At 41.0% G+C, this 17,577-nt stretch overlaps 1 protein-coding gene across 6 annotated transcripts in view; it reads right to left on the reverse strand.

Moving 5' to 3' along the window:
- Window positions 1–1,038: 1,038 nt before the first annotated feature.
- Window positions 1,039–17,577, reverse strand: part of TRAK1 (trafficking kinesin protein 1) — a 250,707-nt gene continuing 234,168 nt past the window's right edge. For 5 of the 6 annotated variants that reach the window (XM_063922395.1, XM_063922397.1, XM_063922399.1 and 2 more), the window contains 2 exons: window positions 13,339–13,441; window positions 1,039–4,176 (listed from right to left, as the gene is read on the reverse strand). In XM_063922395.1, the coding sequence (XP_063778465.1) occupies window positions 3,393–4,176; window positions 13,339–13,441 (887 nt within the window). In that variant the 3' untranslated portion in view covers window positions 1,039–3,392. Of the gene's footprint in view, window positions 4,177–6,202; window positions 6,292–13,338; window positions 13,442–17,577 lie in introns of all 6 variants that reach the window. The other variant, XM_063922400.1, reaches the window with a different exon arrangement.

Below are 17,577 nucleotides of genomic sequence, written 5' to 3' on the forward strand. Positions count from 1 at the left end.
ATATATATAATTTTTTACTTTATGCCTTTCCTTTTTCTTTAATATCTGGATCTCAGTGGTTCATAGTCTGAAATTATTTAATAGGATGTCCGTTTATTATATACGGTTATTATATTTTTGTTATTTAATATATATTTCTGTATTGGATGGGGTGATGCGACTCCCCTCCTTATGTTTTATATATAAATCGTAGTTATTATAGGATAAACATAAACTTGCCATGTGATAAATCCTGTTATCAGGAAGTATATTATTGTTAGAAGATCCAACCAGCGCTGTTCCGTTGCCAAGTTACATCCTATACAATCTGACCTGCGGATCACGTGATCGAAGCCTTCTAGCTGATTAAGACACTGTTGCTAGGATACTTGTACTGCCCTCCTCGCAGCCGAATCATGTGACCAGAGGATATGCTATATATGTGCTAATTAGCACTGTGGCAATATCTAATTGTTTTACTTGTTCTGCATATTAAATTTATCCTTAATATTTTAATACCTACCGTCTTGCGAACAGTCTTTTTATTATTTTAATGTGATTGATTTTAAGCAGCCAGCGCTGGTATATAACACTACTTGAAACCCTCAGCATTATACACATGTTGCTTCACATTTCATGTTTTAAGGATCACCTGTATTGCAATTTGTAAGATTTATCTGCGTTTTTTATTCCTGTTGTTTCTCCCTTGTTTTCAAACTATCGTATAAATGAATATTTCTATGGAAAAACACTGAGCGCCCGACACTTCTTCCAATATCTGATGTATTGTTAAGCCTCGTGTACGTGTGGGATCTATGTTTCCTTTACAGTCTTTTCCCTTCCCTTCTTTCTGTACCACCTGTTTATAGCAAGTACAAAATCATGGGCGCAAACAAAAAAAAGCAGCACTGTCAAATAAAGGAGTCACCTCACTCAAAACTTAAAATCAAAGAACTGAAACAAAAATGCACTAAAACGGTCTTCAACTGCACAGAAAATCAGTTTTATGTACTCGCTGTGTGTTAATTGGAAAACCAAAGTTAACAAAACACAGACAAATTGAACTGTTAGTGATATTTATTATTTGAGAAGCAAAATGTGAAAAGCATTTTCATTGGCTACATCCAATATCTGAGGGAGCACAATAAGGGCTCATACAGTCTCGATTTAATTGGACTAAATACTGCTTTAAGATACATTCTGATAAAAAATATAGTTAAGGATATTTTTTTGCAACAGGCACACATTAACAAAACCAAGGATGAAGTTAATAATGTAAAGAAAAGTAGGAAACCCACCCAACCACTTCTAGCTGAAGTATATCTCACATGGTGGCAGAGCATCTTGGGAAATTTAACTCGGCAATAGACTTGCACATACCTGGTCTGACCTGTCATTAGCAATCCATTTTACATACAGCAAACATTGCAAAACAGTATTTCCAAAAATGATCCTCAGAGTACAGAATGTGGTAGGACATGATTATTAAAGGGTACAAATTCATATCAGGCCACAATTGTCCAAACATCAGTCATGCATGGCTTTAAATATCACAAAGAGCAGCGCCTAAAAAATATTTACACAGAGGTCATGAAATCATAAGCACTGTACTAAGTAAAATATGTGAAATAAAGGCAGGATTGTATACAGCAGTGTCCATTTTAATATGTTTTGTTGATGATATATTGTGCATTACCAGAAATAAGTTTCCCTACTTGTTGGTATAAATCCACAGCATTTTACACTTAGGATTGATTAAAAAAAACCTCACCAAACAAAAAGAATTAACATACAAAAGAAGACCCATTATGTCCTGTGGTCCTTCAGTCTGCATTTCATCGTGGAACCCTAAGAAGAGTCAGCACGTACAAATGGGTGACAAGAACATGTGCAGAGATGACGGGTGTGGGAGACGTTTGTTTGGTATAAAAATGATGTGTGAAAAAATAAGGTACAAGAAAAATCCAACACTGAAAATTGAAATAGATTGATATGGATAGCAATGCAGGTATTAAAAGACCATAGATATGACTCACACCTCGAGAAAGAGGTCCATGGGAATATTTTTGGCGCAATTTAAAATGATGACATTCAAGTAAAACAGCTATCATAAAATATAACAGAGTTGACACCAGTTAACAAATAGATATGACTAACGTTATTGCTTGGCCTTGTGTTTAGATCCAAAAAGCAATGTCTTTTATGACCTGTTTTTTTATTAATAAATACTTTAAAACTTATATGCTTAATAGTGCTCTATTCCTTAAACATAAAAAACAAGTCCCTCTGAACTACAGTTATATTAAATAGGCTGTCTTATGTGATTACACTGCTTAACTTCAAGTACTAAAGCATTTTGACAGCACGTTCTTTTCTCAGAAACTTATAAATCCCTTTTTGTTCCTGGAATCCTATTGAAATAGAACCCAGTTTTCAGTGAAATAATAGTTAATAATGAACAGAATGTGCGGGACTCGTATAAACTAACTGCAAAGTAGTCAAGTGAACAAAGAAACAAAGAAACAAACAAACAAACAAACAAAAGATCAGACCATCAACACAATATACCTCAAACTTATATTTTTTCAATATTCTATATATCCTAGAAGGTGTATCTGTACCCTAAACAAAGCCACTTTGAAAGTGGAACTAATATCCAGCCTGTCAAATCACTAGGAACTAAAGATATTCCTCAGACAAAAGGTGTTTAAATGCCTCATGCCAGAGTAATATCGCTAGTTACTAAAGGATAAGTTGCTCTCACGTAATTAGCAATTCTAACCACAAAGTGGTGTGAGTAGGTGATGAATAAACTTGATGCAAGTTGCTTGTAGAAGGTGAAAAGCATTAGGTGAAATGATAATATGAAGCATGTGCCACGTTTTACTGCTCTCAGTCTTTGCAGCAGCATAGGCTTACACAGTTTGCGCACCAAAAAGACCCCCCCATGTACTGCATTTAACAATACAGTGACGAGGGAAATGTATTCAAGTGCCTTAAGGATACCTCACACCTGGGCTAGGCTGGATCTCCTTGTAAATTAAATAAAAATATTGGTTTGTTAAGTTTCATACTAAAAACTATATTTGCATTCTATCCTCCCAAGAGTTCTTTAGATTCAGTGCATACAATATCCCACTTGCCCCATTAATTTAATGTACATTATCATCATGATCAATATCTACAATATTACAGCAAACTCCACAAGTCTCAACCGGTGAAATAAGATTAGTTACAATATGATACGTATTTACAAATATTATACAAAGTACAGTCTCCACTTCTCATCTAGGCACAATGTTGATTTGTCAGTACAAGGTATAGCTCTGTAGATAAGCACTGGATATAATGCAAGGCTAATATACCATCAGCTTCTCAATCAGTAGAATGGTTGCCAGTAGCTGAATGTTTTTTCAGCGTAAGCTGGTCTGTTTGGGTAACTTTGCTCCCATAAGAATGCCTGGTGCCAATGTCGATGGTGCTTTCATCTGCATGCTAGATCCTACCATAGCTGGGAAGCTGCGATTCCTGCGAATTCCTGCGTTTAACTGAATGCCACTTGTTACAGCAGGATAACTCAAAGGCAGACCTTCTTGCATAAGGCCTCCAGGAACATATGCCCGTACTGGTCCCTGCGCATCATATATAATAGACCCTTGGCTGTCACATGCAGCAGATGCTTGAGCTGGTCCTGAGACTTTGGCAATTCCCAATTTCTTCACTTTGTCAACTAAATTAAGGTTGGACACAGAGACATCAGTTTGACTTTCACTGCTTCGTATGTTCTTCTTTTCTCTCACCTCCTTCAGGATGGAGCTGGCAGGTTTAGAAGCCAAGAAGTTATCATAAGGTGGACTGGTGCATTTAAAATCCAGGGAGGGAGGAGAGGAGCTTGGCGTCTGCATAGGAGAGTTTGGAGGAGTGGAAGGTATGATAGTCATTTTTGGAAGCGATTGGTTCATGATGGAATCCTTCCCAGCCCTGTCCCAGCTCTGCGGGTTGTACATAGCTGCTGAAATGCCTCTCTCCTTCAGGAGTCTTACCAATCCAAGAGATGTGCTCATAGTGGTTGTCGATTCCCTCAGATTGGTGAAAGACTCTGCTAAACTCAGCCGTCTAGGTGTGCAAGGTGTGCTTGCTGGCGTAGATTTTAGAGTGCTGAAAATACTAGAAGCTGGAGTGGGTGTTGTGTTAAGGCTGAAAGACATAATGAAAAAATAATGAAGCTCAGTAAAATATGTAATAATAATAATAATAATAATAATAATAATAATAATAAAAAAAGCTACTACTAACAACATTTTTGGGAGACAAGCGATTGCAAGGCACACACATGCTCATTTAAAAAAGATACACATTTAGGTATACTGTAAGTAGGTTTTCCACTGCAAATTCTGATATACTTAACTATAAAACTGTAAAATGACTCCATTCAACAAATCCTACTTATTACTCTTTTCCTTCAGATTATGGGGAAGATTCAATTACTTGTGGTACTGTACTTTACCATGGGTAATTAAAGGGATGTACTACAGCCCATGGCTTTAACTCGGGAGGCTATTCAATTTAATGGCTAAAATACTGTTTCAAAAATCACAATGCAATGATTTTCAGAATTTTTGTAAAACTGAAATGGGCAGTATCACTTTATGTAAAATATAAAATATACACTCACAATCCACCAAAAGGTTAATATGTGGCACCAATCAGTAAACACAAACATGCAATACTGTGGGGGGGGGGGGGGGGGGGTAGTCAATTTATTTTTTTTATTCCTAACTAGCTTTTTGCTATTTTTAGGGTGAGTGGAGATTCGCCCCATGCAATAGCAGGGCTGGTTTTTCGCCTAGGCGAAACATTCGGCAGGAGCAAAAAACATGTGGATTGGCGGATCGATGTGTTTTTGCACCTGCAAAAACACGGGGTTTATTTGCCAATGCCTTTTCACTTAAAACAAAAAGGTGAAAGGGCATAGGTGAAAACAGGCTGCAACTGAATACCCATGGAGCCGAATTCAACAACTTCGAAATGATCGGAGTTATTGAATACCCCTCTTGAATTTTGTCTCTATACTACTAGCACATTAAGAAACAACTACTCCAATAGAATAAAGAAATTAATAAGAAAGCAATCTGCTGTGCCTTAGTGAAGATTCTGGTGCTGAATGAATTGATTGGCAATTACTGTATTTATTTACCCAACAAAATGGATGTATGTTTAATCACTTGCATACAGTACTGCACAATGATTTAAAATGGCTGTTCGTAGACATCTGATCTCTGTATATTAAAATGCTGTTTCAATGGAAGCTGAGTGATCTAGTTACTTTTATCAGGTTCCTGCTGCATGGCAGCACTGTAAGACATGTAAATTGGATGTAAAAGAAACTGCTCTATTACAGCTTATTTACATAAAATCAATAAATGCAGACCCACAGAAACAAACCTGAGTGTGTCTCCAGTTAAAAATAATGAAAACAAAAATCTAAATGTAAAAATACACAACATACTGTTTATAATACCTCACCTTCACATTTCCAATAAGCAATAATGGTTTGATATTGTTATACTCAGGAGAGCTAGCTAGTTTACATTTTGAGATAAATTAATGAGCATACACCAATTTACAAATAGAATCTTGAAAGAAAATGTATTCCCTATTTTCCATTGCCCTTAAGCTACAAACAAATCTATTCCAATTGATTTTGGATAAATAAGAACTACGTTAACATTAAAGTAGAAGCAACAAACAAGACAGAAGCATAAACAAAAATGTAAAACAAGGCAAAACCTTTTCAAAGACATTTCTATAATGTTATATATAAAGTCTAGGCAAGCTGATACAGAGCAACAGAAACAAAATAGCATCTTCACTGAAATACAACAACTCCACAGGCATTTTTTCTGTATATACACCGGGAAATCATTAAGTGTACATTAATAGGAAAAAGTAAACAAACACTACATGCGTGTATTAATACTTCCATAAACTGCAAGATGACAGGTTATTTCTTATGTTAAGCAAGACAACAGGCCAATGAAACAGCACCAAGGCTTTCTTGGATTCAGTTAGAAAAGAAACATCACCGCCTGATAGTTACATGAAACGTCTTTTTGTTAAGATGAAGACGCTGTCCGCGTCTATGTTAGCTGGTGTCACAAACACTAACATCTCATCTACAGTGACCCAGCCACCAGAGTACTTCACCAACAATACTGCTCACCCCCTGCCACGCTCAGTCACAGGGTCTGCCCTATAGCGCCTCTCAGCAAAACCTGGTATAAAGTGCTTTCTTCCTCTTCATCAAATAACCTGTGAAGAACCGTGTTTGGTTAGGTAGCTCCTCTATAAATAAATTTCATCACTTGATATTAATAAACAAAGCACCAAGGTCAAGAATCATGAATTTTGTATCTCCATTTTCCATACATGTCTTAACATTAGTCATGAAATACTTTATTAATAGTATGTTACTGGTCAACAGTCCTCTAACAAAAGCATGACAGTCTATGGGCTCGTGCCAGAAGGCATAATTTAATCTGTCTTTTACTTTAGTTTTTTTGGTAGCTGAAAGATATATTATTTATACACACACATTCATACTATTATAGGCAACGAGTCACAATCTAGGTACATAAGACCTAAGCAGGAGGTAGAAACAGTAACAAAACAGTGTTGCCTGTGTAAGTGTTGAGCAAGCTTATTCCTTCCCCCATAGCTTTACATCAAATACTATCCATTATATACACCACACTAAAGGGGTAAGATGTTCCCACTTCTGAGACCAGCATAATTTAGACACAGTTTGCGGCAAAGCTAACCTGACATAGACTTATTACAAACTGATGTCACATTAAAAATGTGGTACAGTGGGTCAGATGAATTAAGCCTGGAGAAGTGATAAAGCAATGATTAGTGGAAGGTGATAACTCACCAGCCAGTGAGCTCCTGTCAATTTACATAATGGAGCTTATTGGCTGGTGCGTTATGACCTTGCACTTATCACTGCTTCATCACTTCTCCAGGCTTAATACATCTGCCCCAATATTTGCAATGGTGACACTTAAAAATCTGTCAGCCTCAAGGGCCCAAAGACACACTATTTTATACAAAGAAAACTAAATACAGTCGAACCTGGATAAGTGGGAAACCTCTATTACTGGAACTAATTTTGAGATCATGGCATTTTTGCATTCAAAAACAAACCCTCCGATTTTTAACCAGGTTCAACTTAAAATACATTTTCATCAAAGTATAAGAAAGCAAAGTTACTTAAGTCAGCCATTTCATTAAGTATGTAGGTAGGTAAAGCTCTACGAAAATGAGCTACAAGTGATACACGGTTAACAAACATGATTTGATTAAATTATACAATGCTGAAAATACCATGGCAAGTTAAAATAAGAATTTACTTACCGATAATTCTATTTCTCATAGTCCGTAGTGGATGCTGGGAACTCCGTAAGGACCATGGGGAATAGCGGCTCCGCAGGAGACTGGGCACATCTAAAGAAAGCTTTAGGACTAGCTGGTGTGCACTGGCTCCTCCCCCTATGACCCTCCTCCAAGCCTCAGTTAGGATACTGTGCCCGGACGAGCGTACATAATAAGGAAGGATATTGAATCCCGGGTAAGACTCATACCAGCCACACCAATCACACCGTACAACTTGTGATCTGAACCCAGTTAACAGTATGATAACAACGAAGGAGCCTCTGAAAAGATGGCTCACAACAACAATAACCCGATTTAGTTAACAATAACTATGTACAAGTATTGCAGACAATCCGCACTTGGGATGGGCGCCCAGCATCCACTACGGACTATGAGAAATAGAATTATCGGTAAGTAAATTCTTATTTTCTCTGACGTCCTAGTGGATGCTGGGAACTCCGTAAGGACCATGGGGATTATACCAAAGCTCCCAAACGGGCGGGAGAGTGCGGATGACTCTGCAGCACCGAATGAGAGAACTCCAGGTCCTCCTCAGCCAGGGTATCAAATTTGTAGAATTTAGCAAACGTGTTTGCCCCTGACCAAGTAGCTGCTCGGCAAAGTTGTAAAGCCGAGACCCCTCGGGCAGCCGCCCAAGATGAGCCCACTTTCCTTGTGGAATGGGCTTTTACAGATTTTGGCTGTGGCAGGCCTGCCACAGAATGTGCAAGCTGAATTGCACTACAAATCCAACGAGCAATAGTCTGCTTAGAAGCAGGAGCACCCAACTTGTTGGGTGCATACAGGATAAACAGCGAGTCAGACTTTCTGACTCCAGCCGTCCTGGAAACATATATTTTCAGGGCCCTGACAACGTCAAGTAACTTGGAGTCCTCCAAGTCCCTAGTAGCCGCAGGCACCACAATAGGTTGGTTCATGTGAAAAACAGAAAACACCTTAGGGAGAAATTGAGGACGAGTCCTCAATTCTGCCCTGTCAGAATGAAAAATTAAGTAAGCGCTTTTATATGATAAAGCCGCCAATTCTGACACACGCCTGGCTGAAGCCAGGGCTAACAGCATCGTCACCTTCCATGTGAGATATTTTAAGTCCACAGTGGTGAGTGGTTCAAACCAATGTGACTTAAGGAACCTCAAAACAACATTGAGATCCCAAGGTGCCACTGGAGGCACAAAAGGAGGTTGTATATGCAGTACCTCTTTTACAAATGTCTGAACTTCAGGTACTGAAGCCAGTTCTTTCTGGAAGAAAATCGACAGGGCCGAAATTTGAACCTTAATGGACCCTAATTTTAGGCCCATAGACAGTCCTGTCTGCAGGAAATGGAGGAAACGACCTAGTTGAAATTCCTCTGTAGGGGCCTTCTTGGCCTCACACCACGCAACATATTTTCGCCAAATGCGGTGATAATGTTTTGCGGTTACATCCTTCCTGGCTTTGACCAGGGTAGGGATGACTTCATCTGGAATGCCTTTTTCCTTCAGGATCCGGCGTTCAACCGCCATGCCGTCAAACGCAGCCGCGGTAAGTCTTGGAACAGACAAGGCCCCTGCTGGAGCAGGTCCTTTCTTAAAGGTAGAGGCCACGGGTCTTCCGTGAGCATCTCTTGAAGTTCCGGGTACCAAGTCCTTCTTGGCCAATCCGGAACCACGAGTATCGTTCTTACTCCTCTCCTTCTTATGATTCTCAGTACTTTTGGTATGAGAGGCAGAGGAGGGAACACATACACTGACTGGTACACCCACGGTGTCACCAGAGCGTCCACCGCTATTGCCTGAGGGTCCCTTGACCTTGCGCAATATCTGTCCAGTTTCTTGTTAAGACGGGACGCCATCATGTCCACCTTTGGTTTTTCCCAACGGTTTACAATCAGTTGGAAGACTTCTGGGTGAAGTCCCCACTCCCCCGGGTGGAGGTCGTGTCTGCTGAGGAAGTCTACTTCCCAGTTGTCCACTCCCGGAATGAACACTGCTAACAGTGTTATCACATGATTTTCCGCCCAGCGGAGAATCCTTGCAGCTTCTGCCATTGCCCTCCTGCTTCTTGTGCCGCCCTGTCTGTTTACGTGGGCGACAGCCGTGATGTTGTCCGACTGGATCAATACCGGTTGACCCTGAAGCAGAGGCTTTGCTTGACTTAGGGCATTGTAAATGGCCCTTAGTTCCAGGATATTATGTGAAGTGATGTCTCCAGGCTTGACCATAAGCCCTGGATATTTCTTCTCTGTGTGACTGCTCCCCAGCCTTGCAGGCTGGCATCCGTGGTCACCAGGACCCAGTCCTGAATGCCGAATCTGCGGCCCTCTAGAAGATGAGCACTCTGCAACCACCACAGGAGGGACACCCTTGTCCTTGGTGACAGGGTTATCCGCTGATGCATCTGAAGATGCGACCCGGACCATTTGTGTGGAATCTGCCGAATGGGATTGCTTCGTAGGAAGCCACCATTTTTACCCAGAACCCTTGTGCATTGATGCACTGAGACTTGGTTCGGTTTTCGGAGGTTCCTGACTAGCTCGGATAACTCCCTGGCTTTCTCCTCCGGGAGAAACACCGTCTTTCTGGACTGTGTCCAGGATCATCCCTAGGAACAGAAGACAAGTCGTCGGAACCAGCTGCGATTTTTGCATATTGAGAATCCACTCGTGCTGCCGCAACACTACCTGAGATAGTGCTACACCGACCTCCAACTGTTCTCTGGATCTTACCCTTATCAGGGAATCGTCCAAGTAAGGGATAACTAAAATTCCCTTCCTTCGAAGGAATATCATCATTTCGGTCATTACTTCAGTAAAGACCCGGGGTGCCGTGGACCATCCCTACGGCAGCGTCTGAACTGATAGTGACAGTTCTGTACCATAACCTGAGATACCCTTGGTGAGAAGGGCAAATTTTGACATGAAGGTAAGCCTCCTTGATGTCCCGAGACATCATGTAGTCCCCTTCTTCCAGGTTTGCAATCACTGCTCTGAGTGACTCAATTTTGAATTTGAACCTCTGTATGTAAGTGTTCAAAGATTTTAGATTTTAAAATCGGTCTCACCGAGCCGTCTGGCTTCGGTACCACAATAGTGTGGAATAATACCCCGTTCCCTGTTGCAGGAGGGGTACCTTAATTATCACCTGCTGGGAATACAGCTTGTGAATGGCTTCCAAAACTGCCTCCCTGTCAGCGGGAGACGTCGGTAAAACAGACTTTTGGAAACGGCGAGGGGAATACGTCTCGAATTCCAATTTGTACCCCTGAAATATTACCTGAAGGATCCAGGGGTCTACTTGCGAGTGAGCCCACTGCGCACTGAAATTCACTGAGAACGGGCCCCCACCGTGCCTGAACTTGTAAAGCCCTAGCGTCATACTGAGGGCTTGGCAGAGGCGGAAAAGGGTTTCTGTTCCTGGGAACTGGCTGATCTCTGCAGCCATTTTTCTCTCCCTCTGTCACGAGCAGAAAAGAGGAACCCTTTTGTCCGCTTGCCAACCAGGACTGCGACTGATAATACGGCGTCTTATTTTGAGAGGCGACCTAGGGTACATCCCCTTTTTTTAGGCAATATGCCGTTTGGAATCCCTGACCACTTTACTGGTAGAATACAACGCACTTATACTTGATGCCAGTCGGCAAATATTCCGCTGTGCATCATGCATATATAGAAATGCATCTTTTAATTGCTCTATAGGCAATAATATACTGTCCTTATCTAGGATATCAATATTTCCAGTCAGGGAATCCGACCACGCCAACCCAGCACTGCACATCCAGGCTGAGGCGATTGCTGGTCGCAGTATAACACCAGTATGTGTGTAAATACATTTTAGGATACCCTCCTGCTTTTTATCAGCAGGATCCTTAAGGGCGGCCATCTCAAGAGAGGGTAGAGCCCTTGTTACAAGCGTGTGAGCGCCTTATCCCCTGTAGGGGGTGTTTCCCAACGCACCCTAACCTCTGGCGGGAAAAGGTATACTGCCAATAACTTTTTAGAATTATCAATTGTCATCGGGGGGAAACCCACGCATAATCACACACCTCATTTTATTTTTCAGATTCAGGAAAACTACAGGAAGTTTTTCCTCACCAAACATAATACCCCTTTTTTGGTGGTCTTCATATTATCAGAAAAGTGTAAACATTTTCCATTGCATCAATCATGCAATGTGTGGCCCTATTGGAAATCACGGTCGTCTCTTCACCGTCGACACAGGAGTCAGTATCCGTGTCGGCGTCTGTATCTGAGGTAACGGGCGCTTTAAAGCCCCTGTATGAGACGTCTGGACATGCACAAGCTGAGTAGCCGGCTGTCTCATGTCAACCACTGTCTTTTATACAAAGCTGACACTGTCACGCAATTTCAACAGTACATCCACTCAGGTGTCGACCCCCTAGGGGGTGACAACACTATTACAGACACTCTACTCCGTCTCCACATCATTTTTCTCCTCATACATGTCGACACCAACGTACCGACACACAGCACACACACAGGGAATGCTCTGATAGAGGACAGGACCCACTAGCCCTTTGGGGAGACAGAGGGAGAGTTTGCCAGCACACACCAGAGCGCTATATATATATATATATATACAGGGATAACCTTATATAAGTGTTTTTCCCTTTATAGCTGCTGTATTGTTTATACTGCGCCTAATTTGTGCCCCCCTCTCTCTGTAGTGTAGTGACTGCAGGGGAGAGCCAGGGAGCTTCCCTCCAACTGAGCTGTGAGGGAAAATGGCGCCAGTGTGCTGAGGAGATAGGCTCCGCCCCTTTCTCGGCGTCCTTATCATCCGTTTTTTTATATGTTTTGGCAGGGGTTAAATGCATCCATATAGCCCAGGAGTTATATGTGATGCATTTATTTTAGCCATATAAGGTTTTAATCGATTTATTGCGTCTCAGGGCGCTGCCCCCCCAGCGCCCTGCACCCTCAGTGACCGGAGTGTGAAGTGTGCTGAGAGCAATGGCGCACAGCTGCGGTGCTGTGCGCTACCTTATCTGAAGACAGGATCGTCTTCTGCCGCCGATTTCACCGGACCTCTTCGTCTCTTCTGGCTCTGTAAGGGGGACGGCGGCGCGGCTCCGGTGACCCATCCAGGCTGTACCTGTGATCGTCCCTCTGGAGCTAATGTCCAGTAGCCTAAGAAACCCGATCCACTCTGCACGCAGGTGAGTCCGTTTCTTCTCCCCTTAGTCCCACGATGCAGTGAGCCTGTTGCCAGCAGGTCTCACTGAAAATAATAAACCTAAACTAAAACTTTCACAAAGAGCTCAGGAGAGCCCCTAGTGTGCACCCTTCTCGTCGGGCACAGAAATCTAACTGAGGCTTGGAGGAGGGTCATAGGGGATGGAGCCAGTGCACACCAGCTAGTCCTAAAGCTTTCTTTAGATGTGCCCAGTCTCCTGCGGAGCCGCTATTCCCCATGGTCCTTACGGAGTTCCCAGCATCCACTAGGACGTCAGAGAAATATATATATCTATCTATCTATCTATATATATCTTGATAAAGGGGTTAGTCACCCCGAAACGTTGATGATGCTGTTTGCTGTGAACTTTTAATACACGCTTGTTCAGCTACAAGACCCTGAGTGTGCAAGTTTCTCTTTAAGCTAACCATCAATTCCACTGAGGGCACCGGGGCATATCAGCCATTGGAGGAGTGCCGGGTTTACTACATCTTTTATATATATATATATATATATATATATATATATATATATATATATGTGTATGTATATATATATATGTGTATGTATATATATATATATATATATATATATATATATGTGATATGGTTCCAGAGCATAAAATAAATTTACCCTATTTGGTTTATTTATCATGGTGTAATTATTAGGTATCTGCTGCACCCCCAGCAGCCAATCAGCAAAAGTTACACAGTTGTGTTACATAACGGACCTCGGAGTGACTCGCGTCAGTTCATCAGACGGGTGCATAATCCGACAAGTGGTGAAAGTGAATGTGGAGTTGGTCTGAGACAAGCATTTCCCAGGATGGTGCACTAAAGAAAAAGAAAGATCAACTCATTACTCACTTATCGGAACTATTTAAATAATGCAATATTTGTACGAGAGTCCAGAAATGGAAGTATAATCTGCATTATGGAAGTATAATCTGCATTTTTAATACATGCACCATACATAAAGAATCACTGAGTAATAGCAAGCATGGAGAAGCACTACAGCCCTGCGACTGTGGACTGAGCGCTAAACATAAAGTAAAAAAAAAGGTGTTTCTCTTTGAGAATGAATCTATTGGTTTGAAACATGTTGGATGCAGAAGTGGGGCCACAAGACACAGCCCAGCAGAGAGAAGCTGACCCAGCCCAGCTAAAGTAAATTAGGGACAGTGCTTCCAAAGCTCCAGACCATACCGGTAACCGGTCCCATAACCTATACTAAAAAGGCTATAATCATTGTGGTCACATGACCCATTGTTTTTAATTCTCTGGGTTTTCACATCGCTACCCTTATCCTCACCGTTCCTTATCCTAATTCTTACCTTTGCTGCATTCATGACTGTTTCATCTGTTTAACCTTTTTTTTTATTTTAAGTTTTGTTTTTGTTGTTTTTGAAACACAGTCGCAAGGCTGTAGAGCTTCTTAATTTAATACAAATTACTGAGCTGCTGCACACAAACATTGAGCGTGACAGGTTATCTTTTTCTCATTAATAGCAAGCATAGTAATAATGGTAAGAACATGTACAGTATTTTACTGTTAGTTGCTGTGTTCTTTAAAACCAGTATTACTGAATGTGCAGGATACCATATGCTTTAGCTTTAACTTTCTAAGAAATATTTGTCAATTGGCTACAGTATTTCCTTTAGCTTGAAACTTCTCAGGCCTGTATGACAGCAGTATCCTATGAATAAAACGGTGTTGTATATACAGAACAGCAAACTACAAACAACTATGCCATAGGAAACTTTTTTAAAAGGTAATAAAATGAGAGAATAGCACACATCAATAATTAAGTTGTTAAACAATTTAAAACACCCACTGTACACAAATCCACACTGAATGCACATTTAAAAGGTGAAAAAAGGAAGGCACATACTGGTTCAGAGGGTATCCGGTCTATAGAGCTACACTAAAAAGGTAAACAGTCAATAGGTCAACCACTAATGGCCGACATGCTTTAGGCTGACAGGGTCAAAAGGTCGACATGTAAAAGGTAGATAGTTCAAAAGGTCAACAGGACAATGGGCGACAAAAGGTTTTGGGTTTTTCCCCCCACTTTTTCATACGTTACCATCCACGTGAACTACGATTGGGAATAGTAACCGGCCAGAAACATGCGAGGGTACGCGGTACACTAAAGGGGCTCTTTTGTAGCAGAAAAGTGACAAAATAGCCCCATTAGTGTAACACGTCCCCTCGCATGCTTGGGGCAGGTTACTATTCCCAGTCGTAGTCCACGTGGATGGTAAAATATGAAAAAGTTGGAACCCCCCCCCCCCCAAAAAAAAAAAAAAAAAAAACAAGAACAAAACCTTTTGTCGCCCATTGTCATGTCGACCTTTTGAACCTGTTGACCATTTCCATGTTGACCTTTCGACCCTGTAGTCCTATTGCATGTCGGCCATAAGTAGTCGACCTATTGACTGTAGACCTTTTTAGTGTAGATCTAATAATCCACACCCGAGTCAGAAGCAAATTACAGGAAATAGTTGCTATGCACTTATAAATATTACAGGACATTGGCGTTTATGAAGGGGAAGTCAGGATCTTCATTCATTAGGTCATGTCAATCATGTGTACTATAGAAATAATGTATACGTTTTTGGAAGTGCAAATCTAAGTGCAATTAGTAACAGGAAAATGTACAAGATATTAGCAATAGTCTTTCCTGAGTTGCTTGATTTAAGGTTTAGTTGGAATACAACAATAGTTGAATTTATGAAACAATTAATGCCATTCAATTGATAAGACGGCTACTATTCTGCTACATGGTGGTCTCACTATCGCAGAAATTGGTCATACGAAACTCAGGAAAGAAGTATGCTTTATAGCTCAGAAGCAATCTCCAATGTGCAGATGACTAGAAATATAAAATTTGGAAAACTAACAATAATACACCAAACTCACAATTTTGATTTTTGATAAGATATAGAGGCTGCTAAAAGTAGAGTCAAGCAAAGAAAAAAAAGGTAGTACCAATAAATTGACTCTATGGTCTTCACAGAGACGGAGAGGTTATAGTAAAGAGGACAGATAACTTCAGTAAGTAACAGACATACCACACCTTCCAGAGGTGGCAAATTCCCAGAGTTTTGGCGTCTGCTGTAAAAAAATAACGTCACATAACTGAATCTGTGGGTTCAATGTGTACAAACGGCTAAAATACTTTTTTTTAAAACCTTATCACAGAGAAGCCCTATTGGTTAAAACCTCAGGGTTTACAAAATAAAAACAGTATTGTAAGTGGCAATTAAAAAATAAGAATTGTTAATCTGACTGCCAACTTAAAAACTGTATAAATATTACAAAATAATCTTTGTTTAATAGGCAATGATCAAGTAATCTATCCACTAATTAGTTAAACAGCAGCAGTATTGGGCAGAGAAGTTTGTCACTGGTTGTAAAATGTAATAGGACATAAAGATAATCATGAATGGCAAGGTTGTGACATGTACTAAGGACTATGGGGAAAAATTAACTTCTGGTCAATGGCTGTAATGTGCCTACCCATCGGTCATACAAAAACACTTAACGACCAGTATCTTCACTGAATGTAGTGGGCACCTCTATGGGGTGTAAAGAAGAATTTGCGTGGGTTGTCTACCATAAAGAAAAGTAATGCGCACAGCTGCACAATGCAGTTATATGTGGTGCACACTGTAATGAATCATTGTGTTTAACAGAGCCCAGTCAGGCATTCACATAAAAGCATTATAAACTGAATTGCCAAAAGCCATAGTATAGGTGCCTAGTATCATGTAGGACCCCCTCTAGCCCAGCGAAGTGCAGCAACTCCATGTGGCATCAATTCCACAAGTGAATGGAAGACCTCTGGAGAGATGTTGACCCGTATCAGCAAGATAGCTTCCCACAGCTCTCTGAAATTTGTAGATGCAGGATGTGACTGGACCTCTCCACGTCCCATAGGTGCTCGATTGGGTTCATGTTGAGTGAAAGTGATGGCAACACCATTCGTCTGAACTCGAACCAATTCTGGACAACTCGGGACCGATGACATGGTGCATTATCTTGCTGGAATATTTCATCATTGTGGCTGTACATGAAGTCAATGAAGGGCTGCAAATGGTCATCAAGCAATGTAACATAGCAGTTAACAGTCAATGACGTGTTCAGATGGACCTCCAGACCCAACCCATGCCACATGAAGACACGCTACACCATTATGGAACCACCAAAAGCCTGCATGGTGCCTTGGTCTATGGCCTACTAGGGTCTGTGCCACAACAAAACCCTACAATCAGTCCGAAACAGCTGGAACAGTGACTCATCGGACCAATCCACATGTTGCCAGTCCTCCAGGGTACAATTAGCGTGTCACAAGCACAGATGAGATGCTGTGTCTGGTGTTGTAGTTTTAACATGGGAACTATGGTGGGTCTTTTGCTCCCATATTCCATGAAAGCTAAAAAACGCTGCACTGACCTGCTGGATATGCATCTGGTACCTCCAGCATTGAATGTGGATGTGATTTGAGCTAGCGTCACTTGTCTGTTACCATGGACAATTATGGCCAGAAGTTGCTGTTCACGATCATTAAGAACCTGTAGTTTTCTACTGCACTATACACAGTGGGTGGTAATGCCTTCCATGAGGTAGTTCAGGTACACACTTGACACCGTAGATCAAGGAATGTTGAATGTCCGCACAACAAGTAAGTACTCTGTGTACAAACTCTGTCACGTCCAAGCAAACAATTACATTTATGATGGTTTACGACAATTATACAAACAATAAACTCACTAATTTGAAGGCAAACTTTTAAGTTGTGTTTTGTGTAGACTTTAATGTTTCAAGTCTTGTATATATATGATTTTGAAACTGGTATTTCTCTAAATAGAATCAATTACAAAGATGAAAAAAAATGTATTTAAATTGACAAAATATACTTTAAATTAAATGAAAGCATTTAAGGATTTCCTTTATTAGCCACACT

Source organism: Pseudophryne corroboree, chromosome 5, assembly GCF_028390025.1.
Source record: "Pseudophryne corroboree isolate aPseCor3 chromosome 5, aPseCor3.hap2, whole genome shotgun sequence".
In the NCBI taxonomy this organism is placed as follows: Eukaryota; Metazoa; Chordata; class Amphibia; order Anura; family Myobatrachidae; genus Pseudophryne; species Pseudophryne corroboree.